This window comes from Podarcis cretensis, assembly GCF_951804945.1.
Source record: "Podarcis cretensis genome assembly, chromosome: 12".
NCBI classification, from domain to species: domain Eukaryota; kingdom Metazoa; phylum Chordata; class Lepidosauria; order Squamata; family Lacertidae; genus Podarcis; species Podarcis cretensis.
Genome location: NC_137181.1, coordinates 4161258 through 4188413, shown reverse-complemented (window position 1 = coordinate 4188413; position 27156 = coordinate 4161258). Strand labels below are relative to the sequence as shown.

At 48.3% G+C, this 27156-nt stretch overlaps 1 protein-coding gene across 1 annotated transcript; it reads right to left on the bottom strand.

Annotated features, from left to right (window-relative positions):
• Positions 1-205: 205 nt before the first annotated feature.
• LOC307199171 (zinc finger protein 398-like) lies at positions 206-25302 on the bottom strand. Its single transcript, XM_079946897.1, has 7 exons — positions 25007-25302; positions 17180-17581; positions 15474-15600; positions 11511-11630; positions 7008-7118; positions 4338-4457; positions 206-2003 (listed from the first exon to the last, which is right to left on the bottom strand). The coding sequence occupies exons 1-7, from the start codon at positions 25028-25030 to the stop codon at positions 1273-1275; spliced, it is 1635 nt and encodes a 544-aa protein (XP_079803023.1). The 5' UTR covers positions 25031-25302; the 3' UTR covers positions 206-1272.
• Between the last annotated feature and the right edge of the window lie 1854 nt (positions 25303-27156).

Genomic DNA, 27156 nt, shown 5'->3' with positions numbered 1-27156 from the left:
TACAGCCATGAAAATCAGAGGACCTCTGAGCACCAAAACATGTTCCAAATTGCTGGGGGTTGGACTAGATGACCCCTAAGTCCCTTTCCTATAGTTCTATGATCCTATGAATAAAAACTGCAACCATAGCAGCTTCCTTTGCTTCCACACACCCTTTCTATTTTGTCTTTATTTGCATTGCACCTTCGATACAAAACTACACCCGGAAATAATTCTCTCTCTTTTTTTTAATGTTTATTTTTAAAAACAGAGTTCGACTGCGTTGTCATGAGATAAAAGGAATTTCTTTTTTAAAAACAAAAGCAACGGCATGGGAGGAAAGAGGGACGAGAACGAATAAATATACTTGCGGTGGGGAAAGTAATGCAGGACTTGGGGGTTGGGGTTCGGGGGTGGGGGGGTGAGACCTGGAAAAGGTGCTTTGCAGTGAAACTGTTCAGAGGCTGTGAACAGAAGCAGACCCTGAGGGGAGAAGAGAAAAGAAAAGCAGAGGCTCAAACAAGTCCCGCAGAGGAGCAACGCAAACTGGCCACCCGAGAGACGAGGGAGACGCCAACGTCCTTATTCGTATGTTCGAGAAGCCTCATTTTAGCCAAAAAGGGTCCGTTCCATGGGCTTCTGCTCAAGGCTAACATCCTGCTAAAATTGCAATCATTCCTTCTGGATGTGCGAGGGGGGAAAAAACCCCATTTGAGACGTGTAGTGAGCAGGGTGTGGGGTTTAGAATTTGGTTTCTGAGCCTTTAGAACACACATGCGCACGCTGCCGCCATGCTCCTGCAACCCCCCCCCCTCAATGAGGGCTAGAAACATCCCTAAGCAAAATCGTCAGATCCTCAGCGTCCGTCTCCAGGAAGTCTAGTGGTTCCGGCCTGTGGGAGACGGCGCTGCCCGCGTCCCTTTCGGGTTCCGCTCGTTTTTGTCAGGCAAAGGCCGATCCGGGAGCAAAGCGGTCAGGTTTGGGGAACGAGGTGCGGCTGCCCCGCGGCATTCGCAGAACCAAGGCGGCCTCGTTTCACGCCCACCGTCCAGCGGTCTTTGTGGCGGCTATGCCCCCCGTGCCGGACAGAATCGGGAGGCACTGGAGGGGAAGGAGGCTGAGGGGAGGAGTTTTTTTTGGGGGGGGGAGAAGGAGTGCAAGAGAGAACCATAGCTGTCAACTTTCCCCTTTTCTTGCGAGGAATCCTATTCGGAATAAGGGAATTCCCCTTAAAAAAAGGGAAACGTTGACAGCTATGGAGAAAGCTGTTTCTCCTTCTTCCCTCACAGGGCCTTACGGGAGTGGCTCCCCGCCCAGGGAGGGCAGCAGCCTCTGGGCGGGGGGCTCGGTGCTGTGAGTCCTCAGGTGGTCCTTGAGGGACTCCTTGTAGCGGAAGCTCCTCCCACACTCTGCGCACTGATAGGGCCTCTCCCCAGTGTGGATGCGCTGGTGCTTCAGCAAGTTCTGCTTGCGGATGAACCGTTTGCCGCAGACCGGGCACTGGAAAGGCCTCTCGCCCGTGTGAAGCCGCTGGTGGTTTTGAAGATGCTCCTTGCGGCTGTAGCACTTGCCGCACTCCTCGCACTTGTAGGGCCGCTCCCCGCGGTGCGTCATCTGGTGCCTCACCAGACCCGAGTGGCAGTTGAAGCTCTTGCGGCACTCGGCGCACTCGTACGGCCGCTCCTGGCTGTGGTGGCTCCGCTGGTGAACCTTGAGGCTCTTCTTCACCCCAAACATTTTCCCGCACTCGCTGCAGCCGTGGGGGCGCTCGGCCGGCGGCTGGGGGGCAAAGAGGCCTTGCAACTCGCTCTCTAACTCAATGGATTTACCCGGTCGGCTCCTGGTGGGGCTCAGGGGCGGCGCGACTGGGCCGCCCGGGCCCACATAGGACTCCATCGCCGCCGATGCCGCCGTCGCCCCGGCAGATACGGGGGCCTCGCCATGGAACACGGAATCCCTGGTCCGCGCCGGTTCTTCCGGGCACGAGCGCTGGGTCTCGGCTTTGACGGCCATCGCGTCGCCAGCTGGGAGGAAGAGAGAAGAAGAAGAAGAAGAGTTTGGATTTGATATCCCGCTTTAACACTACCCGAAGGAGTCTCAAAGCGGCTAACATTCTCCTTTCCCTTCCTCCCCCACAACAAACACTCTGTGAGGAGAGTGGGGCTGAGAGACTTCAGAGAAGGGTGACTGGCCCAAGGTCACCCAGCAGCTGCGTGTGGAGGAACGGAGACCAGAACCCGGTTCCCCAGATTACGAGTCTACCGCTCTTAACCACTACACCACACTGGCTCTCCAGAGAGGAAACAGGCCGCAGTTATTTATTTATTTTTTCCGATCATTTTTCATTATTGCAGTCATACCTTCGGGATGAATATTTTCGGGTTGCGCTCTGCAGCAACCCGGAAGTAACAGAGCATGTTGTTTCCGGGTTTCGCCGCTCGCGCATGTGCCTTCGCTCAAAACAACGTCACGGGCATGCGCGGGAGCAGCGAATCGCGACCCACACAGACGCGGGTTACGTTCACTTCGGGATGCGAATGGGGCTCCGTAACGGATCCCGTTCGCATCCAGAGGTACCACCCTATTTCAAAGCCCAAAAGAATGGGCCGCAGTTATTCATCCCAGCCACAGGGGGTGGCAAAGGAAGTCACTTCCACAGGGGTTTTATTCGGGAGAGAGACTGGGAGAGTTTAGCCCAAGGGGCACAGCTCAGGGGTCACCAACAGGGTGTCCGCAGGCACAATGGAACCCCTGAGATCTCCCCCCTATGGCTTTCACAACACCTCCCATGTCTCCTTATCAAGAGGTGGTGAGGGCAGATACCCTTTTCTCCCTTGAGAAGGATACAGAGCAGAAGGAGGAAGTTGAAAGAAGGGCACTCTTTCCCACTTCCTCATCCCGCTCTATGGGCTTTTCAGGGCTCAGGTTTAATGCCGCTGGGTCCAACTTTTGCTCAGCTCCCTTGAAAAAGCACACTATGTACAGTGGTACCTTGGTTCTCAAACGCCTTGGTTCCCAAATGCCAAAAACCCAGAAGTGTTCCGGTTTTCGAACGTATTTCGGAAGCCGAACATCCAATGTGGCTGTCGCCTGTTGTTTCTGGGCCACCTGCACCAGCCTTGGTTTTCAAACATTTCGGAAGTCAAACGGACTTCCGGAACAGATTAAGTTTGGCACTTTTGTTTTTGCTATTTATTTTGTGCTTTTGTTTTTGAGGCTTTTTCGGTTAATTTGTTTTTGTGACTATGTGGAGCCCAGTTCCACTACTGATTGATAATTGTGTGACTGTGGAAATGGATAAAAGCCCCCCATCCAAACAAGGACTATCATCAGTCCAGCTAATAAAAAAAAAACAATTTTAATTTTTATCATCTACAACGCTGCTTATTTATTTTATAGTACAGTACATTGGTTATTACTTTCATTTTATGGATCAATGGTCTCGTTAGTAAAATTCATGTCAAATTGCTGTTTTAGGGGTTGTTTTTAAAAGTCTGGAACTGATTAATCTATTTTGCATTACTTTCTATGGGAAAGCGCGCCTTGGTTTTGGAACGCTTTGGTTTTGGAACAGACTTCCGGAACGGATTAAGTTTGAGAACCAAGGTAACACTGTAAAACACTTAAGAGATTTAGGCAGAATAAAATAAATACAGTGGTGCCCCGCAAGACGAATGCCTTGCAAGATGGAAAACTCGCTAGACGAAAGAGTTTTCCGTTTTGGAGGTGCTTCGCAAAACGAATTTCCTATGGGCTTGCTTCGCAAGACGAAAATGTCTTGCGAGTTCCTGCGGGTTTTTTTTCCTCCCCCCCCCTTTTTCTAAGCCGCTTATCCGATGAGCCGATAAGCCACTAAAAGCCGCTAAACCACTAATAGTCGCTAATAGCGCTAACAGTGCTAATCCGCTAAGCCGTCAATGGGCTTGCTTCGCAAGACGAAAAAACCGCTAGACGAAGAGACTCGCGGAATGGATTCTTTTCGTCTTGCGAGGCACCACTGTAGGCACACACACTTTCTATCTCAGGGATCGGCCGATCTGGAAGAAGAGGGACTAGATTGCAGAGGGTTGGACTAGCACTTTCTCAGAAACCCAAATGTACCCACATGCCTAAACTGTTTGGAGGCCCCAGCATTATCCTAGAATGCTTACAAAGCATCTAAAGGTTTCTAAGTGATGTACAGAGACAGTTCCGGCTTGAAGGTTCACAATCTCATGGACACAACACAAAAGGAACAAGGAATGGGGAGGGAAGAGGAAAGAGACTTAGAATCGCACAGTTGAAAGGAACAAGGGATTGCAGGTATATGGGTGAATGCAGGAACAGAGGCAGACATGACCATCCTAAAGGCTGCTCACCTGTGCCGGGGCCCGTAAGGATGTCTCTCTCTGCCGACTCCCAGTGTTCCCTGACGCATGGCTCCTCCTCTTGCTTAATCCACGACAAGAAGTCATGGGCGGACATGAGGCCCTCAGCTCCTTTGCGAAGAGAACCAAACAAAACAGTTCAGAAGAAGGCGGCCCTCGTGTCGGTCAGGCGAATGAGAACCTCCGCATGGCCGCCCAAACTCTGGCACAGAAGAGGTCAAAGCCTGTCTATCAAAAAGATTGACCTGTTCTGGTCTTCCCCAACCCCAGCTTCAGCTGTTCTGTACTACAACTCCCATTAGCCCAGCCAGCACGACTGGGAATTGTAGTGCAAATCGTCTGGCACAGGTCGGCCTATTCTACTAAAAAACAAGTCTCAAAACAACAACAATAACAACAATAATAGTAATAATTTATTATTTATACCCCGCCCATCTGGCTGGGTTTCCCCAGCCACTCTGGGTGGCTTCCAACGGAATATTAAAATACAATAACCTATTAAACATTAAAAGATTCCCTAAAGAGGGCTGCCTTCAGATGTCTTCTAAAAGTCTGGTAGTTGTTTTTCTCTTTGAAATCTGGTGGGTGGGCGTTCCACAGGGCGGGCGCCACCACCGAGAAGGCCCTCTGCCTGGTTCCCTGTAGCCTCACTTCTCGCAGGGAGGGAACCGCCAGAAGGCCCTCGGAGCTGGACCTCAGTGTCCGGGCAGAACGATGGGGGTGGAGACGCTCCTTCAGGTATACTGGGCCGAGGCCGTTGAGAGCTTTAAAGGTCAGCACCAACACTTTGAATAGCGCTTGGAAACGTACTGGGAGCCAGTGTAGGTGTTCCAAGACTGGTGTTCTATGGTCTTGGCGGCCGCTCCCAGTCCCCAGTCTAGCTGCCGCATTCTGGATTAGTTGTAGTTTCCGGGTCACCTTCAAAGGTAGCCCCACATAGAGCGCATTGCAGTAGTCCAAGTGGGAGATAACCAGAGCATGCACCACTCTGACAAGACAGTCTGCGAGCAGGGAGGGTCTCAGCATGCGTACCAGATGGAGCTAATAAACAGCTGTCCTGGACACAGAACTGACCTGCGCCTCCATGGACAGCTGTGAGTCCAAAATGACTCCCAGGCTGCGCACCTGGTCCTTCAGGGGCACAGTTACCCCATTCAGGACCAGGGAATCCTCCACATATTCTACTAAAAAGCGAGTGTCAAAAAACAAGATGACAATGGAAGTCCTAAAGAGCAGGCGCTTCCCCCAACCTGGTACCCGCCAGATGTTTTGAACTACAACTCCCATCAGCACCCAGGCAGTTGGTGAGAGTGACCGTCCAAAACGTCTGGAGGGCACCGGTTTGGTTCAAATGATAAGGAAGAAGTTTCCGACTAAACATTAGGGAGAACTTTGGGAGGCTATGAGCTGTTTAGTCAGCGGTGGAACAGATTTCCTTGGAAGATGAATCATTGGAGGTTTCTCAACTGGTGTTGGGCAGCCATTTCTCAGGGATTCTTTAGCTGCGATTCCTCAGGACCACAACACCTCTCCCCTTATGAACCTACCCGGACCCTGAGATCATCTTCTGAGGCCCTCCTTCCTGTGCCTCTTCCATGAGAGGTTTGGAGGGTGGCAACATGAGAACAGGGCCTTTTCTCCAGTGGCTCCCCATTTGTGGGATGCTCTCCCCAGGGAAGTTTGCCTGGTGCCTTCATTATACACCTTTAGGCGCCAGGCAAAAACGTTCCTTTTTAACCAGGCCTTTGGTTGATCTGATTTACGTCCTATGCCCTTTTAAAATGTGGTTTTTGGGGGTTGTGGTTTTTAATTTTATTAAGTATTTTGTGGTTTTATATCTTGATTTTAGTCTATGACCCCTGGGTATAGAGCAGATATAGGTAAATTTAATAATAATAATAATAATATTTACCAATAATAATATTACTTATCAGTGCTTTACCAGTTGCACTGGCTCCCGGTGGAGTACCGGGTCAGGTTTAAGGTGCTGGTTTTGACCTTTAAAGCCCTTTGTGGCTTAGGGCCCTCGTATTTATGGGACTGCGTCTCCTGGTCTGCCCCGCAGAGGACCATAAGGTCCATGAATAACCATAGTTTAGAGGTCCTGGGCCCTAAGGAAGTCAGATTATCCTCCACCAGGGCCAGGGCCTTTTCAGTGATGGCTCCGACTTGGTGGAATGCCCTGTCCCATGAGACCAGGGCCCTTCAGGATTTAACCTCCTTCCGTCAGGCCTGTAAGACAGAGCTATTCCGCCTGGCCTTTAATTTGATCTTTTATTTCCCTTCCTTCCCTCCCCTTCCCCTTTTTATGAAGATTACCCGCTCTGGGATCCCACAGCCAATTCTCCCCTGGTCTCCTCACTGGCCCAAATAGGACTGATTTAGCCAGCTAGCCCTGGTGATCATCTAATGTTTATTGGATGGATTTCCCCCACTAAATTGATTTTTGAATTCTGAATTTATTGTTAGTCACGTTTTATACTGTATTTTAAACTGGTGGTTGTTGCATCTATTAAGTGTTTTGAATTTGTTGTTAGCTGCCCTGAGCCCAGTTTTCTGAACCGGGAAGGGCGGGGTATAAATAAAAAATTGTCATTATTTATTATAACAATTGCAGGGGGTTGGACTAGATGACCCCTGGGACCCTTCCACGCAAATCACCTGAACACGGATCTGTTGGCATCCCTCTTTCCTCTGTGAACTGGCCTCCCCCTGCAAAAGGCTCCTCTTGCTTGATGCGGCTCAAGACGTCCGGCGTGCAAATCAAGGGTTCTGTAAAAAGGAGGGAAAGGACAGAGGAAGAGATTCTTTAACAGGCTTGCCGACCCGAGCGAGTTCCCTCTCCACCTTCTCCAAATTTCAGGTGCAGAAAACCTAACCTAAAATTCCACATATGGTAAACATAAGGAGTTTTTTTTTTTTAAGCAGAGGTTGCATGGCCATCTGCCAGAGATTCTTTAGTCGTGATTCCTGAATTCCATCGCAGCAGGTTGGGCTGGATGACTCCTGGAGGTCCCGTTTAACGCTATAATTCTATGGTTCTATAAGAAGGCAGTGGTTGCTCCCTTCTGAAGGGAGGGAAAAGGTGACCACTCTCGCCACTATATGAATAATAATACAGTGGTACCTCGCAAGACGAATGCCTCGCAAGACGAAAAACGCGCAAGACGAAAGAGTTTTCCGTTTTTTGAGTCGTTCCGTAAGACGAATTTCCCTATGGGCTTGCGAGTTTGTTTCCTTTTTCTTAAAGCCGCTAAGCCGTTAATAGCCGCTAAGCCGTTAATAGCCGCTAAGCCGCTAATAGCCGCTAAGCCACTAATAGCCGTGCTTCGCAAGACGAAAAAACCGCAAGACAAAGAGACTCGCGGAACGGATTAATTTCGTCTTGCGAGGCACCACTGTAATAATAATAATAATAATAATAATAATAATAATAATAATAATAATTTATTATTTATACCCTGCCCATCTGGCTCAGTCTCCCCAGCCACTCTGGGCGGCTCCCAATCAAGTGCAGCGTTAAATATTAAAAACTTCCCTGAACAGGGCTGCATTCAGATGTCTTTTAAAAATAGGATAGCTGCTTATTTCCTTCACATCTGGTGGGAGGGTGTTCCACAGGGTGGGTGTCACTACCGAGAAGGTCCTCTGTCTGGTTCCCTGTAACCTCGCAATGAGGGAACCGCCAGAAGGCCCTCGGCGCTGGACTTCACTGTCCGGGCTGAACGATGGGGGTGGAGACGCTCCTTCAGGTATACTGGACCGAGGCCATTTAGGACTTTCAAGGTCAGCACCAACACTTTGAATTGTGCTCGGAAACGTACTGGGAGCCAATGCAGATCTCTCAGAACCAGTGTTATGTGGTCCTGGCGGCCGCTCCCAGTCACCAGTCTAGCTGCCGCATTCTGGATTAATTGCAAAGGTAGCCCCATGTAGAGCGCATTGCAGTAGTCCAAGCGGGAGATAACCAGAGCATGCACCACTCTGGCAAGACAGTCCGCAGGCAGGGAGGGTCTCAGCCTGCATACCAGATGGAGCTGCCCTGGACACAGAATTGACCTGCGCCTCCATGGACAGCTGCGAGTCCAAAATGACTCCCAGGCTGCACACCTGGTCCTTCAGGGGCACAGTTACCCCATTCAGGACCAGGGAGTCCTCCACACCCGCACACCCCCTGTCTCCCAAAAAGATGAATTGCTATTGTGCCCGCAGGTATCTTATTGGGGACATCAGCAGAAGAGCAATTTTTCATTTTCTTTTTGAAGAACCAACAAATTGCTCCTTCCATGCTTGGATCTGAAAGCTGCTTTTCTGACAATGGAGCTGGAAGGAGAGGGGGAAGATTTATGATAATTGAGAGGCTATACAGCCCATTTGGACAGCCGGGAGTGTCGTTCGTGTGCAAATATTATTTATGACTCTTGGTCGCTAGAGAGGAGTTTTGAGAGGGGCTGTCGAGACGGAAGACCAGAAGAGAATTATGGGACCCATTATCCTGATCTATGCAGCTAATCAATATGAAATCCGTTTCTAATTGGTTTGGAAATTCCTGACGGGTATATAGTCGTACCTCGGAAGCTGAACTCCTTGCAAGTTGAACATTTTGGCTCCCAAACTCTGCAAACCTGGAAGTGAGTGTTCTGTTTGCAAATGCTCTTTGGAACCCGAACGTCCGACATGGGTTCCGCTGCTCCCGATTGGCTGCAGGAGCTTCCTGTGGCCAATCGGAAGCCGCGCCTTGGTTTCCAAACATTTTGGAAGTCGAACAGACTTCCGGAACGGATTCCGTTCGGCTTCTGAGGAGGTACAACTGTACGAAGAGAAAGGCAGTCAGGATGCAGGACTGTTATAAAGCCGTTTCAAAAGCTGGTAGTTTGGTAAAGACGCAAAAAGAATTAGGCCCCATCTGCACTGCACTTTGAAGTTCTGGCTTTCTACAAAAAACCCCGGGAACTGTAGTTTCTCAATGGTGCTTCAAGTTGCTAGGAGACCCCTGATTCCCTCACGGAGCTAGAATTCCCAGAGTTCCCCGGGGGAGGGGGGAGAGAGAGAGCCTAAATTTTAAACTACTCTGGGAATTGTAGCTCTGTAAGGAGAGTGGGACGTGGGTGGCGCTGTGGGTTAAACCACAGAGCCTAGGTCGGCAATTCGAATCCCTGCGATGGGGTGAGCTCCTGCTGCTCGGTCCCTGCTCCTGCCAACCTAGAAGTTCGAAAGCACCTCAAAGTGCAAGTAGATAAATAGGTACCGCTCCAGCGGGAAGGTAAACGGGGTTTCCGTGCGCTGCTCTGGTTCGCCAGAAGCGGCTTAGTCATACTGGCCACATGACCCGGAAGCTGTACGCCGGCTCCCTTGGCCAGTAAAGCGAGATGAGCGTCGCAACCCCAGAGTCGGCTACGACTGGACCTAATGGTCAGGGGTCCCTTTACCTTTAAGGAGAGTGGAGCATTGCACCCAGGCAACTCCTATTTGCTGGGCCAATTCCGCTACTCTGTTTGATGCAATGTAGGCTTGCAAATTAGCTGCAGCCCTGAGTCATTTGCAATGGCCCATTCTGCACCTGCCCTGGCAATGAATATGGGTTTCATCCCTGCCAGGGTGGATAAAAATCAATGTTTTTTTTAAAAAAATTAAAAAATCAGATTTTTTGATTCAGATCAGATTTTTTTGATTTAAATTGGATTTTTAAAATAAAATGCTTTTGGAGAAAAAATCTTTCTAAAGATAGTTTTCTATTTAAGTTACTTTAGAGTCCAAAGGCTATTCATCAGGAAATAAGGATTTGTTTTAAGTTTTTCATGTGTGCTAAAACTCAGTCTGTTTTTTTTTTTTTTTAATTGTTTAACCACATCAGTTAACAAACATGGATACATATGTGTCAGGGAACTGACATCGGAGCCAGGAGTGGAGGCAGAGCTCCCAAGCGATGCCGGAGAAGGGCCCAGCAGGGAGAGAGGGAACTCTTCGGCTGGGGAAGGAAATCAGCGTAACACCAGGGAAACGGAGAGGGGTCTCCAGGACTCTTTGCTGGAGACCCGCGGGGAGAGCACTGGTCCTCCTCTGCCCACACCCACCCTGCGCAGAAGACTTCCGCGCAGGGAAAGTAGGCGTAGACTTGGCGTCAAAGAGCTTTTGTGCTGGAAGAAGTTTAAGAAACGCCCACTGACGGATTCTGCTAGCGACTGAACAGCCACGAAGTGAAGGGCTGTCCAGTCAGGAAAGGTTTAACCAGGCTAACTAGCCAGGCAAGGTAGCAACTTACGCACGAGCAACACCCATACATTCATTACAATATGCTATAATGTTATCGTTTTAGTTAAATAAACTGTTTAAATTGTTATTAAGGAAATGATTGTTTTTCTCCTTCCAATAAAGTACAGCAGAAAAGTTGTCCAAACAGAAACAATAATTTCATCATTATCTGTCTATGTATTTCTGATAGCATAACCAAATCAGTAATTTTTGATATAACTGTAAAAACTACTCTGAAAATTTATTATTCCAAAAATGAAACCTTCGTCTGGTTGTAAATATTAAGATTATACCAGCAAGAATGAGTCTTTCTGTAAAAAAGTGATTTAAATCAAGTCTTACTGACTAGTGATTTAGAACGATTTGATTTAAATCAAATCCACCCTGATCCCTGCAGTAGAAAATACAAAAGGGAAACTCCTGATTTCTTTAAAAGTGGTGTTTTCCCAACGGCAATAATGTCTGGCATGTGATGGCCCAGATTTTTTAGAATCAACCTACTCCTCCTTGCAAGGGACGTGGGTGGCGCTGTGGGTTAAACCACAGAGCCTAGGACTTTCCGATCAGAAGGTCGGCGGTTTGAATCCCCGCAATGACGGGGTGAGCTCCCGTTGCTCGGTCCCTGCTCCTGCCAAACTAGCAGTTCCAAAGCATGTCAAAGTGCAAGTCGATAAATAGGTACCGCTCCGGCGGGAAGGTAAACGGCGTTTCCGTGCGCTGCTCTGGTTTGCCAGAAGCGGCTTAGTCATGCTGGCCACATGACCCGGAAGCTGTACGCTGGTTCCCTTGGCCAATAAAGCGAGATGAGCACCGCAACCCCAGAGTCATCCACGACTGGACCTAATGGTCAGGGGTCCCTTTACCTTTTCCCCCTCCTTGCACACCCAATTTCTTCCAAATTGCTTTCCTCACCTGTGCAAGGATCCGTAGATATCCCCCTCTCCTTTGTGCTCTGCTGTTCTGGAATACATGGCTCTGCCCCGCGTTCAATCCTGGGATGAGTCTCCGGTTTGGAAATGTTAACGTCTGCTCCTGGAGAAATAGAGACAATGCTTCTCTAAAACATATGTTTTTTCCATTGTCCTGTATTGGAAGACTTTGGCAGATAGTAACCGAAACCATCAACAGAACTGTATGGAACAACCTCACATTTACAGAGCAAAACATCCTCCTGAATTACCATATTTTTCGCTCCATAAGACGCACCAGACCATAAGGTGCACCTAGGTTTGGGAGGAGGAAAACAAGAAAAAATTATTCTGAATCCCTTAAGCCAGAACAGCAAGAGGAATCTGGCTTCTGGGATACAGTGGTGCCCCGCAAGACGAACGCCTCGTAAGACGGAAAACCCGCTAGACGAGAGGGTTTTCCATTTTGGAGGCGCTTCGCAAAACGAATTTCCCTAAGGGCTTGCTTCGCAAGACGAAAATGTCTTGCGAGTTCCTGCGGTTTTTTTCCCCTTTCCCTCCCCTTTTCCTAAGCCGCTAAGCCTCTTATCAGCTGATCCGCTGATAAGCCGCTTAACAGCTGATCGCTAAAAGCCGCTAAACCGCTAATCCGCTAAGCTGTCAATGGGCTTGCTTTGCAAGACGAAAAAACCGCTAGACGAAGAGCCTCACGGAACGGATTAATTTCGTCTTGCGAGGCACCACTGTACCGTGTCACTGTTCTGGCTTCTGAGATAACTGTGCCAAGCCCCTTCAGGGCAACGGGATGAAGGCTCCCCCTGCCTGAAGAGGCTGTGCACGGCTAAGGCACGTCGCTGAAGGGGCGCTGCGCAGCTCTCCTTCTCTGCGCAGCGCCTCTCCTTCGCAGGAGGCACTATGCAGAGAGGGAGAGCTGCGCAGTGCCCCTTCAGTGAAGCGGGAGGAGAAACAGAAGGGTCTCCTTCTGTTCCTCCTCTTGCTTTGCTGAACAGGCGTTGCGCAGCTCTCCCTCTCTGTGCAGCGCCATTCGCTCCATAAGACACACTCACATTTCCCCTTACCTTTTAGGAGGAAAAAAGTGTGTCTTATGGAGCGAAAAATACGGTATATACCCAGCACATGGAACCTGACAAAAGGACAATACGAGTGGACTCTCCGTGCCCTGACCACGGCAAAAAGACAGCTACTGATGAACTGGAAAAATAAAAATTGAAAAAATAAAAATCCTTCTACGATTGGATTGGAGACTTATACAAACTCACAACATATGAACCACTTGCATATAAACGCAGGCTTGCCATGAACAAATTCAATGGTATTTGGAATCCATTCTTACAAATACTGTAATAGGTTAAGATATGGTGAAATACTATAACAACCTTGTAAAATACCGTATTTTTTGCTCTATAAGACTCACTTTTTCCCTCCTAAAAAGTAAGGGGAAATGTGTGTGTGCATCTTATGGAGCGAATGCAGGCTGCGCAGCTATCCCAGAAGCCAGAACAGTGAAAGAGATTCCTGCTTTCACTGCGCAGCGATCCCTCTTGCTGTTCTGGCTTCTGAGATTCAGAATATTTTTTTTCTTGTTTTCCTCCTCCAAAAACTAGGTGCGTCTTGTGGTCTGGTGCGTCTTATAGAACGAAAAATATGGTATACAGTTTGGGGTTTTGTTTTCCCTTCTGTGTGGGTTCTGTTTCTCCTTTTCGTTTGTATCTCGCCATTTTTGGTACACGTATGTTTGAACTCTCAATAAAGATGTTACCAAAAAATATCCCCCCGAAACCAAAAATATCTCCTCCTGGAGAAGGCATGGAGAAGAGAAGATAAAGACTTTGAAGGAGGAGGATCTTTAGCTAAATCTCTTCCCCCTCCCCAGCGAACACAAGTCATCTTTCATTGCTCCATGATTTCTCCTTACAGATCCCGAACAATCCCACCGTTCTGAGCACAGCCTTCCTTAAACCTCGTGCTTTCCAGATGTTACAAAAAAAAGGTTGCAGCGCTGGGATTTTTTAGTCTAGAGGAAAGGTAAGAGGTGGCATGATCAAAACATCAAAAATAAAAAAAAAAAAAACGAAGATCATGGCCACTGGTCCCATCACCTCCTAGCAAATAGAAGGGGAAGAAATGGAGGCAGTGAGAGATTTTACTTTCTTGGGCTCCATGATCACTGCAGATGGTGACAGCAGCCACAAAATTAAAAGACGCCTGCTTCTTGGGAGAAAAGTGATGACAAACCTAGACAGCATCTTAAGAAGCAGAGACATCACCTTGCCAACAAAGGTCCGTATAGTTAAAGCTATGGTTTTCCCAGTAGTGATGTATGGAAGTGAGAGCTGGACCATAAAGAAGGCTGATCGCTGAAGAATGGATGCTTTTGAATTCTGGTGCTGGAGGAGACTCTTGAGAGTCCCATGGACTGCAAGAAGATCCAACCTTTCCATTCTGAAGGAAATCAGCCCTGAGTGCTCACCGGAAGGACAGATCCTGAAGCTGAGGCTCCAATACTTTGGCCACCTCATGAGAAGAGAAGACTCCCTGGAAAAGACCCTGATGTTGGGAAAGATGGAGGGCACAAGGAGAAGGGGACGACAGAGGACGAGATGGTTGGACAGTGTTCTCGAAGCTACAAACATGAGTCTGACCAAACTGCAGGAGGCAGTGGAAGACAGGAGTGCTCTGGTCCATGGGGTCACAAAGAGTCAGACACTAAATGACTGAACAACGACAAGAGGTGGCATGATAGAACAGCGTTTTCCAAACTTGGGTCTCCAGCTGGTTTTGGACTACAACTCCCATCATCCCCAGCTAGTAAGACCGGTGGTCAGGGATGATGGGAACTGTAGTCTGAAAACAGCTGGAGACCCAAGTTTGGGAAACAATGTGTTGGAAGTTCATAATGTTAGGTTGGAGAAAAGATCTCCCTCTCTGTATGCCATAACAGCTGTGAGAATATTGCTAGCGAAGAACTGGAAGAAACAAGATTTACCAACTACAGTGATACCTGAGGTTACATACGCTTCAGGTTACATACGCTTCAGGTTACAGATGCCGCTAACCCAGAAATAGTGCTTTAGGTTGAGAACTTTGCTTCAGGATGAGAACAGAAATTGTGCTCTGGCGGCACGGCAGCAGCAGGAGGCCACATTAGCTAAAGTGGTGCTTCAGGTTAAGAACAGTTTCAGGTTAAGAACGGACCTCCGGAATGAATTAAGTACTTAACCTGAGGTACCACTGTATAGAAGAATGGCAGATGAAGATGATGGACTATATGGAACTTGCCGAACTAACCGGGAGACTCCGAGACCAGAGAGAAGAGATGGTGGAAGAAGTTTAATAATAATATGTTAATATTTAGATCTTAGAATAGCTTTGAAAGCGGATTTAGGCTGTAGGGTTAGAAGTAGAAGATAGTGTATTTTAAAATAGTATGATTTGCAAGTGATAAAATGTGAAGATTTTTATGGTTAAAGTAAGTGTGATTAAAAAAAATGGTTAGAAATTATGATATATGTGAACTGCTAAAGATGAGGTAAAATGAAAATCAGATAGGGGGGACTTGGGGAAGCCCACCTAACAATGTTTAGAAAAATTAAGGATAAGACAAGAATCTGTTTCTATTGTTTGTTTTCCTGTTTGTGCTGTTTATTTGTGTTATAAAATGAATAAAAAAATTGGGGGGGGGGGAGATGCTTGGCTAGAACCTGGCTAAAATTGAAATTAGCGTCCAGAACGGTGGCTAAATGCTGTGTTCTTCGAAGTCTGCTTTCTGAATCTTGCTTCTCCCCACAAACCCAACAGGCAAGTCGCAATCCGTTCAGGAAATCTCACAGGTCGTATTGCAGGATAACGAATACTGGCCTCCCTTACAGTGTTGTCGCGAGGACTATGTGCACAAAATGCTTCGAACCTTGTAAATATGATGCAAGCGGGACGGATGTTTCCGTACCTAGGCTGAGCAAAGACTCGTAGTTCTCCTTCACGAGATTGTTGTACAGGTCCTTCTGCCACTCGGCCAAGTTCTTCCACTCTTCGGCGGAGAAATACACGGCAATGTCAACAAACGTCACCGGCATCTGCAAATTATTGTAATTATTATTGTTATTACAGAGCCAACGCAGGATAGTGGTTAGAGTGCTGGGCTGGGACCTGCGAGAGACCAGGGTTCAAATCTCCACTCAGCCACAGGAACATAAGGAGGGCACATTATCTATCTCTGCCTGGCTCTGCAAGGCCCTGAGTCCAACCCCCTTGCAATGCAGAAATAAGTAGCTCTCCCAAACGAGGATCGAACCTGCAACCTTGGCGTTATCAGCGCCACGCTCTAACCAACCGAACCCAGCAGCTCAACCACCCCAATTTAAGCAGGACATCTTGGGATTGCAGAAGCCGCCTCGGCTTCCGATGGGATCCCAGAATGTCCCTTTCGTTTTTACTCCAGTGCTCTGGCACGAGTCGGCTGGCTCCCGCAAAACAAGCGAGCGGCCCGATTTGGATTCCCCGGACGTTGGAGGGTTCGGTGGGCACCTCTGCTTGCGGCAGTATTCTCTCACGTTGATTCATCTTGTTTACTCCCCGACAGCTGGGCCATTATTCAATATTCAAAAAGGGCCCTGCATCGGATCCGGCCAGCTACAGACCTATCAGCCTCTTACCTATAGTTAGTAAATTATATGCAAAATACCTCCACAATAAATGGATCAACTGGATTGATGTTGAGGCTATCCTTGCGGAAGCGCAAGCAGGATTCAGGCAAGGAAGATCTACTATAGACCATTGCTTCGTCCTAGCCCACCTCATAGATAAGTACGGCCAAGCAATCTTCCGGTGTTCCTCATGCTGCTTTCAGTGATTTGAAAGCTGCTTTTGATTCAATCTCACGATTTAGACTATGGGCCAAATTAAACACCTCAAGCATAGGCAAAAGATTATTATATCTGATTAACTGCCTTTATAAAGACACTGTGCTGAAAGTGCGTTGCTCTACAAATGGCCAACTTACAGGATCCGTACCAGCCACTAAGGGAGTCAAGCAAGGGTGCATTTTAGCCCCGGCACTCTGTAACCTATACATAAACGACATGGTCCAGTGCTTAACATCTTCAGAATTCCACACTCCTAAATTGGCCTCAAAACCAATCTCTGTACTATTACCGTATTTTTCGCTCTATAAGATGCACCGGACCACAAGACGCACCTAGTTTTTGGAGGAGGAAAACTGCTGTTTTGGCTTCTGTGATAGCTGCGCAGCCTACATTCGCTCCATAAGACGCACACACATTTCCCCTTACTTTTTAGGAGGGGAAAAGTGAGTCTTATAGAGCAAAAAATACGGTATATTGCTGATGATGCGGTCCTCTTATCCCAAACAAAAATAGGCCTAAAAAGATTGATAAGAGAATTCTCAGTGTATTGCGTAAATTATCATAAATTATCAGAAAACCAAAGTTATGGTTTTCTCAAGAAACTATAGGCCCCACAGTTGGCGTATGGGCAATCAACCAATCGAACAGGTCAAAGCTTTCAAATATTTGGGCCTTATCTTCCAGTCCACGGGGTCATGGGGAGCACACCAAAAATGTGCAAAAGAAAAAGCACCCCTAAGAGCCAAGACTTTGACTCGCTTTTTCTATACAAAGGGTGGCAAACATATACCTTGGGGATTTCTCCCTTAGCCCCCGGAGGGAGCCTCAGGACCCAGAAGTTGCGGTTCTTGAGCAGGTTCTCCACGTTCTCCAGCCTCCTCTGCAGCAGCCCGTACTCCTGGATGAGGGTCCCCAGCACGGCCCACTTGCTCTCCAGCTGGTTCCCAAACTCCATGGCCGTCTTCTCGCAGTCCAGCAACTTCTTCTCGGCTGTCCCAGACCTGCCCTCCAGGCTGAGCAGGCGGGTGGCCAGCAGATCTATCTTCCTCTCCATGGCCTGGACCGTGGCCACCACGCTCCACAGGGACGCCTCTGCCGTGTGCAGCTGGGCTTCCCGCATGTGGCTCAGCTCGGGGACCAGGGGGGGCTGGAGGGGCATCAGATGCTGAGCCTCCACGTTCCATTCCTGGATCTGGAGAGAAGAAGAAGAGTTTGTGTTAAGTTGTGGGCGAACATATCAGACGACACAGCGATTCTTCGAAAGCAGCTCTTTATTTGTAAGCTGGAACAGAACTGGCTAAGGAGCTCAGTCAGCCTGCTTATATAGAGCTCCAGAACGATGTAACTGTTGCCGTTTTCTAAAACTATCCAATCACTGAACGTCACTTTCGATCCTTCATTTGCATACAAACTATCCAATCACTTAACGTCACTTTCGATCCTTCATTTGCATAACTATCTACAGTATCCCCCTGCTGGCCCAGGGTGAGAACTTCAGTACATAACCGTTTGGATTTGATATCCCGCTTTATCACTACCCGAAGGAGTCTCAAAGCGGCTAACATTCTCCTTTCCCTTCCTCCCCCACAACAAACACTCTGTGAGGTGAGTGGGGCTGAGAGACTTCAAAGAAGTGTGACTGACTCAAGGTCACCCAGCAGCTGCATGTGGAAGAGCGGGGAATCGAACCCGGTTCACCAGATTACGAGTCCACCGCTCTTAACCACTACACCACACTGGCTCTCTGAGAAGACCCAAGCGGTCAGCAAAGCCGGGGAGCGCCTCCCCACCAGACAAACCCATCTTTTACTGCTTCTATTTTATTACTTTGGAGAATTTGCACCCCACTCTTCACCTGAAAGGGACACGGGTGGTGCTGTGGGTTAAACCACAGAATCTAGGACTTGCCGATCGGAAGGTTGGCGGTTCGAATCCCTGCAACAGGGTGAGCTCCCGGTGCTCAGTCCCTGCTCCTGCCAACCTAGCAGTTTGAAAGCACACTAGTGCATGTAGATAAATAGGTACCACTCCAGTGGGAAGGTAAATGGCGTTTCTGTGTACTGCTCTGGTTCACCAGAAGCGGCTTAGTCATGCTGGCCACATGACCCGGAAGCTGTATGCCGGCTCGCTCAGCCAATACAGCAAAATGAGCGTCGCAACCCCAGAGTCGTCCGTGACTGGACCTAACGATCACGGGTACCTTTACCTTTACCCGAAAAAGGCTCCCAGAGCAGCCAGCATGCAATCTATTAAAAAAAATGACAGTCTCTGCTCAAAGGCTTGCAACATTCAAAAAACACGACACACAAGGAGTGAGGGACAAGGAGGGAAGAGGAAAATGAAGCTCAAGAGCCAGCACCCAGTTTCTAAACAGGTGCTCCTGTAATGAATTCAAGGAGGGTGACTCACCAAGTCAGTACAGAATCTGGTACTTGCACACAGTGTTCTCAGAACCCCAAGTTTCATTTCACCAGACAAAAACTAAAGGTTCTAGACCTCATTGTTGCAAGGTAGGTTTGTAAGTATGTGGCAGATTAGGGGGAAGGGTCATAGCTTACTGGTATGGTATATGATTTGCATGTTGAAGGTCTGAAGTTTATTCCAGATGAAGCAATGGTCGGACTCTGTATAAGGGTTCAAATTAGGTTTACCTAATGCTTTGTAAACCTTTGTAAGGTGCAGGAATTGGATGGGTATCAAAAACTGTTTGACCTTCACATAATCCAAAGCTGGAGAAAAAAAATTACAAGATACAGTGGTGCCCTGCAAGACGAACGCCTCGGAAGACGAAAAACTCGCTAGACGAAGGAGTTTTTCGTTTTCTTAGCCGCTTCGCAAGACGCATCTCCCTATGGGCTTGCTTCGCAAAACGAAGCTTGCCCCGCAAGATCCGGGGATAGCGGGGAAGCGCAGCGCGTCTTCCCCTCTGTCCCCGGACCCCTTTTGAACCAAGGGGCGGCAACGGGGAGAAGCGATCTTCTCCCCTCCGCCCCTTGCTTCAAAAGAGGGGACAGAGGGAAAGGCGCGCGCACCTTCCCCTCTCTCCCCGGACGGTCTCCATAGGAACGCATTGATTGATTTTCAATGCATTCCTATGGGAAACCGTGCTTCGCAAGATGAAAAACTCGCAAGAAGAAAAAACTTGCGGAACGAATTAATTTCGTCTTGCGAGGCACCACTGTAAGATGTCTTGGCTCCCATGATGGAAGAAAGCTGGGATATAAATGCAAGAAAATAAATTGATAAGTTTGTGTGCATCTTATGTTTGATTTATACTGCTTGCAGAATCCATCTTTCCATTAGTCAACCGGGTGGAGAATTGCAGTATTCTTAGCACCACGTATACAAAACAGAATTAACCTACGTCACTGAAACATTCCAAACATTATCACAACCAGATAGGGCTGAAAATATTAATTGGTTTAATTTGTAGATTGAAGCTCTAGAGGATTTTTCATCGATTGCTGAGAGCCAATATGAATTTCTGGGGCTTTAAGTTAGAAGAATCACAATGGTTTTATTTATTTCAGGGCATTTTTATTTACTTACTCACATTTAAAGGATTGATAGTGATGCCGTTCTGAAGCAAGTTTAAGTTGGTTTAGATCAGGCATAGGCAAACACCGGCCCTCCAGATGTTTGGGACTACAAATCCCATCATCCCTGACCACCGGTACTGCTAGCTAGGGATGATGGGAATTGTAGTCCCAAACATCTGGAGGGCCGGAGTTTGCCTATGCCTGGTTTAGACTTCAAGGCTGTAGTGAGTTACTTGGGAGTAAATATCACTGAACTCAGTGCAGCGGGGCTTACTTCTGATCGTCCTTCAATCTTCTTGCCACACTTGCCATTCTCTCTTGCCATGCCAGAGTGGTACGCCACTTTTAGACTGATGTTTCAAACATTGGATTACAGTGGTGCCCCGCAAGACGAACGCCTCTCAAGACGGAAAACCCACTAGACGAAAGGGTTTTCCGTTTTGGAGGCGCTTCACAAAACGAATGTCCCTACGGGCTTGCTTCGCAAGACGAAAATGTCTTGCGAGTTCCTGCGGGGTTTTTTCCCTCCCCCCCCCCTTTTCTAAGCCGCTAAGCCGCTTATCAGCTGATCTGCTGATAAGCCGCTTATCAGCTGATCTGCTAAAAGCCGCTAAACCGCTAAAAGCGCTAATCCGCTAAGCTGTCAATGGGCTTGCTTCGCAAGACAAAAAAACCGCTAGACGAAGAGCCTCACGGAACGGATTAATTTCGTCTTGCGAGGCACCACTGTATTATTATTATTATTATTGTTGTTGTTGTTGTTGTTGTTGTTCCCCTGCCCTTCACTCTCAAGTTCCCAGAGCAGGTTGCAATATTAAAAATGATATTAAAAGCGCTTTAAAACAATTTACAATCACAAAAACAAGGTGAGTCCTAAAAATATACCCTTCAGGTATATTTACCAGGGTAAAAAAGGTCAATATTCACAGGAAACTCTGGTGGGGAAGGAGTTCTGCAACTTAGGGGACAGTGTTTCAGCCTTGGGACCATAGGTATCGATGCATCTTAAATCAAGACTTACACAACAGAAAATAACGCTCAGAATTTATTGGACTCCTTTACGTTTATATAAAAAAGGAGATGCAAGAAGGACAGTGCCTCTTTGAAACGTATGTTTTTATAGTGTTCTATATTTACTAAGTTTTGGGAGAAGCGCTAGGCTATATAAACATGACCGTATGGAAAAAGTGAACATTTTCAGAGGAGAATATGATTTTGAATTATATAGCTATTTTATGGAAGCTGCTAAGAGACTGATACCGATGAACTGGAAGAATGCAGAAGCGATTCCTTTTAATCAATGGATTGCCAACACGACAACACCTGCAGCTTATGAATGGATTGCTGATAGACGCAGACTTTGTTTTTGACAAATATATTGATGTTTGGAATGAGTTTATACAAAATGTAGCAGGTTTATTAATAACCGTATGTGTATTAAGATACTAATATCACTTAGTATGGAAATGTAACAGATTATACTAATTGAATTACACTGCACTTTTCTTTTTCGCACCTATTGATCTCTTTCTTTCATCGCTTTCTTTCTTTATAAATGAAATTCATCCAATTAAATGTCAATATAAAAAACAGGGGCTGCCCTAGAGAAGGCAATCGTCATTTAGGGCTTTGAACGCCAAGCTGAGCGCTCTGAGCTGGGTCTGTATTTACTGAAATATGAGATGATATTTTAGGGTGCTTTTCTGTAACGAGGGCTTTGCCCTGAAAGGTGGCTGAGAAGAGCCTCTGTCAACCAGTCAGCCTCCAGATGTTTTGCATAGGCAAACCCCGGCCCTCCAGATGTTTTGGGACTACAATTCCCATCATCCCTGACCACTGGTCCTGCAAGCTAGGGATGATGGGAATTGTAGTTCCAAAACATCTGTAGGGCCGGAGTTTGCCTACGCCTACTCCAGATGTCGTTGGACTACAACTCCCATCAGCCCTAGCCTGAAAAAACAGGCACCACCTTCTCCCTGCCAAGAAGCAAAAACCCCATTTTAATGGAGCGCCAATCGCTGGCCAGAGCCACACCATAATTTTCATGTACGTTCCCCCGCTTCCAAGAAGCTGCAATTCCATGCACCCTTTTAAAAAAACTGCAGTTCCCAGGATAATACAGGGGGGAACCAAATGTTTCAAATGCGGCAGCTAGACTGGTGACTGGGAGCGGCTGCCGAGACCATATAACACCGGTCTTGAAAGATCTACACTGGCTCCCAGTACGTTTCCGAGCACAATTCAAAGTGTTGGTGCTGACCTTTAAAGCCCTAAACTGCCTCGGTCCTGTATACCCGAAGGAGCGTCTCCACCCCCATCATTCTGCCCGGACACTGAGGTCCAGCTCTGAGGGCCTTCTGGTGGTTCCCTCATTGCGAGAAGCCAAGTTACAGGGAACCAGGCAGAGGGTCTTCTTGGTGGTGGCGCCTGCCCTGTGGAACGCCCTCCCATCAGATGTCAAGGAAATAAACCACTACTGTATCTGACTTTCAGAAGACATCTGAAGGCAGCCCTGTTTAGGGAAGCTTTTAATGTCTGGTGTTTTATCGTGTTTTTATTATTCTGTCGGGAGCCTCTCAGAGTGGCTGGGGAAACCCAGCAAGACGACTGGGGTACAAATAAAGTTCCATATTTTTCGCTCTATAAGACGCACCAGATCACAAGACGCACCTAGTTTTTGGAGGAGGAAAACAAGAAAAAATTATTCTGAATCTCAGAAGCCAGAACAGCAAGAGGGATCGCTGCGCAGTGAAAGCAGCAATCCCTCTTGCTGTTCTGGCTTCTGGGATAGCTGCGCAGCCTGCATTTGCTCCATAAGACGCACACACATTTCCCCTTACTTTTTAGGAGGGAAAAAGTGAGTCTTATAGAGCAAAAAATACGGTACTACTACTACTATTATTATTATTATTAATGTGCATTAAATTCCTGGTGCGGATGTGACGCAAAGGTCCACCTAGGGGGCTGTTTGTGGGTTAATGTTAGAGTAGAAGGGACGCAGGTGGCGCTGTGGGTTAAAGCCTCAGCGCCTAGGGCTTGCCGATCGAAAGGTCGGCGGTTCGAATCCCTGCGGCAGGGTGCGCTCCCGCTGCTCGGTCCCAGCGCCTGCCAACCTAGCAGTTCGAAAGCACCTCCGGGTGCAAGTAGATAAGTATGGAACGGTTACCAGCGGGAAGGTAAACGGCGTTTCCGTGTGCGGCTCTGGCTCGCCAGAGCAGCGATGTCACGCTGGCCACGTGACCCGGAAGTGTCTCCGGACAGCGCTGGCCCCTGGCCTCTTGAGTGAGATGGGCGCACAACCCCAGAGTCTGTCAAGACTGGCCCGTATGGGCAGGGGTACCTTTACCTTTACTATAGAAGCGCTGGGGGATTTGGTAAAGCTAAAGGCATTTTTGTGTTTGTGTGTATTTGTATGCAACACTTAAATTAGCACTCTGGAAACTGCTCTCACTCTAAGTCAGTTTCCCAAACTTGGGTCTCCAGCTGTTTTAGGACTACAATTCCCATCACCCCTGACCAGTAGTCCTGCTAGCTAGGGGTGATGGGAGTTGTAGTCCAACTACAGCTGGAGACCCAATTTTGGGCAACACTTTCCTGGCAACTGATTATTTAAAAATGATATTTTAAAGCATGCTTAACTGTGTTCCCCACACCCCTTTCTCTTACTTTAAAGGTCTTTTTTAAATCACGGAGGACGACCATTTTTTGAGACTACAATTCCCATCATCCTTGACCGCTGGTTCTGTTAGCTTTGGATGATGGGAGTTGTAGTCAAAGGCAAGAGGTCGGGGTCCCTTGCCGTTCGTGAATGTAGGAGGGGAATCAAGCCGTTCCTACCAAGTTTACCCAAGTTGCTAGAGAGAGCTGAGTGGCAGTGCAGTGTAGTGGTTAGAGCAGCAGAGTACGACTTGGGTTCAAGTCTCTGATGAGTCGTGAAGCAACCTTGGGCCAGTCACTGCCTCTCAGCCAAACCTCACAGGGTTGTTGTGGGGGGTAGACGAAGACTGGGGGAGAATTGTCTCAAACTCCTTCGATATGAACACAACAAATTAATAGCAATAATAATAAATAACTGTGCAACCCGAGTGCTGTGTCACTGCAAGGAAGGGGTTAGATATTCATTATTGGGATGCCCCAAGGGAGAAAAAATAATCTCATTACTGGGGGGGTGGAGAGATCACTCCCTACCCCCCTTGTCCCCCAAAGTTGCAGAAATAGGATTGTGAAAAACAGCATGGCTGCATTCGAGAGGATGGGCAAGCCTCTGGGGGGGGTCGCCCCTCCAAAATGCCGACTTTCCTCCCCCCCAGATATCTGTGCCCCCCAAAAAACCATGAGAAGCCAAGGGGGGGCCCTGAAGCAGTTGGGCCCCTCCAGGAAAATTGAAACAGAGGAATAGATGGGGAGCCAGCACAGGACCCAACTCCGAGGTCCAGTAAAATATTCAATGGGTCCAGGCCCCCCCTTTGCAAAGTTGAATTGGCATGGCCGTTCAAATGGGGGGGGGCGATCGATTATGTGGGGCAGAGCTTACCTGCCCCCCCATATTGTTATTCAAGTTGGATCCCCTGGGAAGGGAGGGCTTTCCAACGCTGCCCCCCACCTCCAGCTTTTGCAGTGGGACCTTTTCCCTCACATTATCCCCCCCCCCACAAACACACCTCCTTCCAGCCCCATTCATACCAGCTCTGCCCCCCCCCACCGGGAACCCCCTTCCCCAATCCGGATCAGCCCCTCTTTCCTCCCCCCCCCATCCTCCTCTCCCAAGGAAAATCAAATAGATCCTCTCCCCCCCCCCACAAGAGATCTGCTAATCGATCTCCTCCCCCAGGACATTTCCCCCCCCCCAGCAAAACTACTGGGGTCTCCTGGGGGTGGGAGACCCTCTTTCCCACCCCACCCCACCGACCCCCCCCCCACATCCCAGGCAGCAAAGAGGCCTAACCCCCCCCCATGCATCCACAGCGGTGGGGGGGGGGTTTCCCAACCATCTCCGGACTCCGAATCAACTTCTCGATCCGGATCATGCCCCCCCCCTCCCCTCCATCTTCGCCCACCCCCCCCTTCTCCCGGCTCACCTGGGCAGGGGCCCATTCGGCCATGGCCCTGGGCTGCTGCTGGGGGGGCTCTGGGCGGGAGAAGGGCCGGATCGGGGCTCCAGGGCCGGGCCGGGCCGGGCTGGGGGGGTCCCGGGAGGGGGGCAGCCCGAGGATCGGAGGATCGGAGGAGGAGGAGGAGGCGGACGCGCGGCTGGGCTGCTCACATCCGAGGGAAACATACAAGGCGCAATTGTAGCGATTTGGGTTGCGGGGGGGGGGCGAGGAAAAAAGCAACACTCGCAACGGGGGCCTGGCCGGGAAGCGCGCCCCCTGCAGGGCCGAGGCGGAGCCGCCGATCGCCCGCTTTTTTTCTCTCCCGCACCGCCCCACCATTTATCCTTCCTACGTAAAACGGATCGGGATTTGCAAAAAAAAAAAAAAAAAAAAAGGAGAAAGCCGCCTGGGAGGAGGGACACGCGTCACGCCTCATTCACACGTTACGCTCGCCCCGCGCCGCGCGGGAAAGACGCCGCCTTTGCAAATCATCGCGGAAAAGGCCGGTTCACACGTGCTACGGGTTGGGGTTTTTTTTGTTTTTTTGTTTTTTCCTCCTCGCCCTCGTGGATTGGAAGCGCAGAGCCGGCGCGGTCCCGCAGACACGTGTCTTTTGCTGGGGGTTTGTACATCGTGCGCGGGTTGCTCCGAGCTTCCAGGAATGGAGGGGGAAAGGGATTGCAACTACTTGCTGTTTTTCCCCCAAACTTGGTTCTCCAGCTGTTGTTGGACTACAATTCCCATCATCCCTGACCACTGGTCCTACTAGGTATGGATGATGGGAGTTGTAGTCCAACTACAGCTGGCGACCCAAGTTTCCTGGAAACAGTGACCTATTTGATTATTTTAAAATGATATTTTAAAAGATGCTTAACTGTGTCCCCACCCCGCCCCTTTCTCTTATTTTGAGGATATTTTTAAAATCACTGATGGGTTTCTTTGGAAGTCTATTACTTAATAAATAAACAAACCCACGCTCTCCTGCTTTTTGTCAATGACGCAGCTGGCTAAACCAGTGTTCCCCAACTTGGTGCCCTCCAAGGTTTTTGGGAATAAAACTCCCATCGACTCCCCCAGCCAGACAGGTGATTGGGATTACAATTCCCATCAGCACCCAACCAGCTGATGGGAGTTGTAGAGCAAAGCATCTGGGAGCCATACTTTCTAGTGGAGACACATTTGGCTTCAAGCGATCAGGCCAGATTCTGATGCCTGGATATCAAGTGATGTACAATATCTCCCTTGTTCACCAGCAAAGTCTAATTTCCAGAACTTAACACCCCAAATCAAGCCCTCCCGAACCCAGGTCCTTACTTTTCTCCCACAGTGCTTAAAAGTGCTTTGACTTTGGCCAGATTTTCCAACCCTGAGAAAAAGACTGATTATAGATACTCAAATGTACAAAAAATCCATTGCTATCTAAAGCATCTGACTGTGCTTTGCAAGGGTCAGGTAAAAAAAAAAGGCTTCATAAAGTCAAAGGTTGTGTTTTCAAAACAGAGGGAAGATGTAGAAAAAGCAGCAAAATAAACCATGGGCTCATAGAATGGAAGAGTTGGAAGGGAGACCCCCAAAGTCATCTAGCCTGACCCCTAGCAATGCAGGAATCATAGCTGAACAATCCCTGGACATCCAACCTCTGTCGAAAAACTTCCAGCGAGATCCCACCATCTTCTGAGTGGGTCCGTTCCTTTGTCAATCACTGCCATCACTCCAGAAAGTTTTTCCTGGAACAATGGCCAAATTTATTGTTTTGGTGGGGGAAGAGGGGTTTTTATGCATCTGAATTTGACACGTAAGAAATGGAATCCCATCAAAGCGTGTAGAAGTGTTCTGGGTTTCCCTTACCCTTAGAAATGCGAAATTTGTGAGTCATTTTCTCTGCAGCAGTCAGCGCTCAAATGGGCCAAAGAAGTTCTTCTTGCAACCAGAAGCTGTGAAATAAGTTCCTTATATCAGACAATTGCTATTTGATTGTCCCACTTGTTCAAATGGGCAAATTATGCTCCTAGGTTAGCTTAGATTTTTGATTTTTTTAGCCTGTAATTTGATTTTACACTATTTTTCATCTGGTTTAAACCCAGAGTGGTTTAGATACAATCAAAACAAGACACTCCCTACCCACAGGCTTGCAA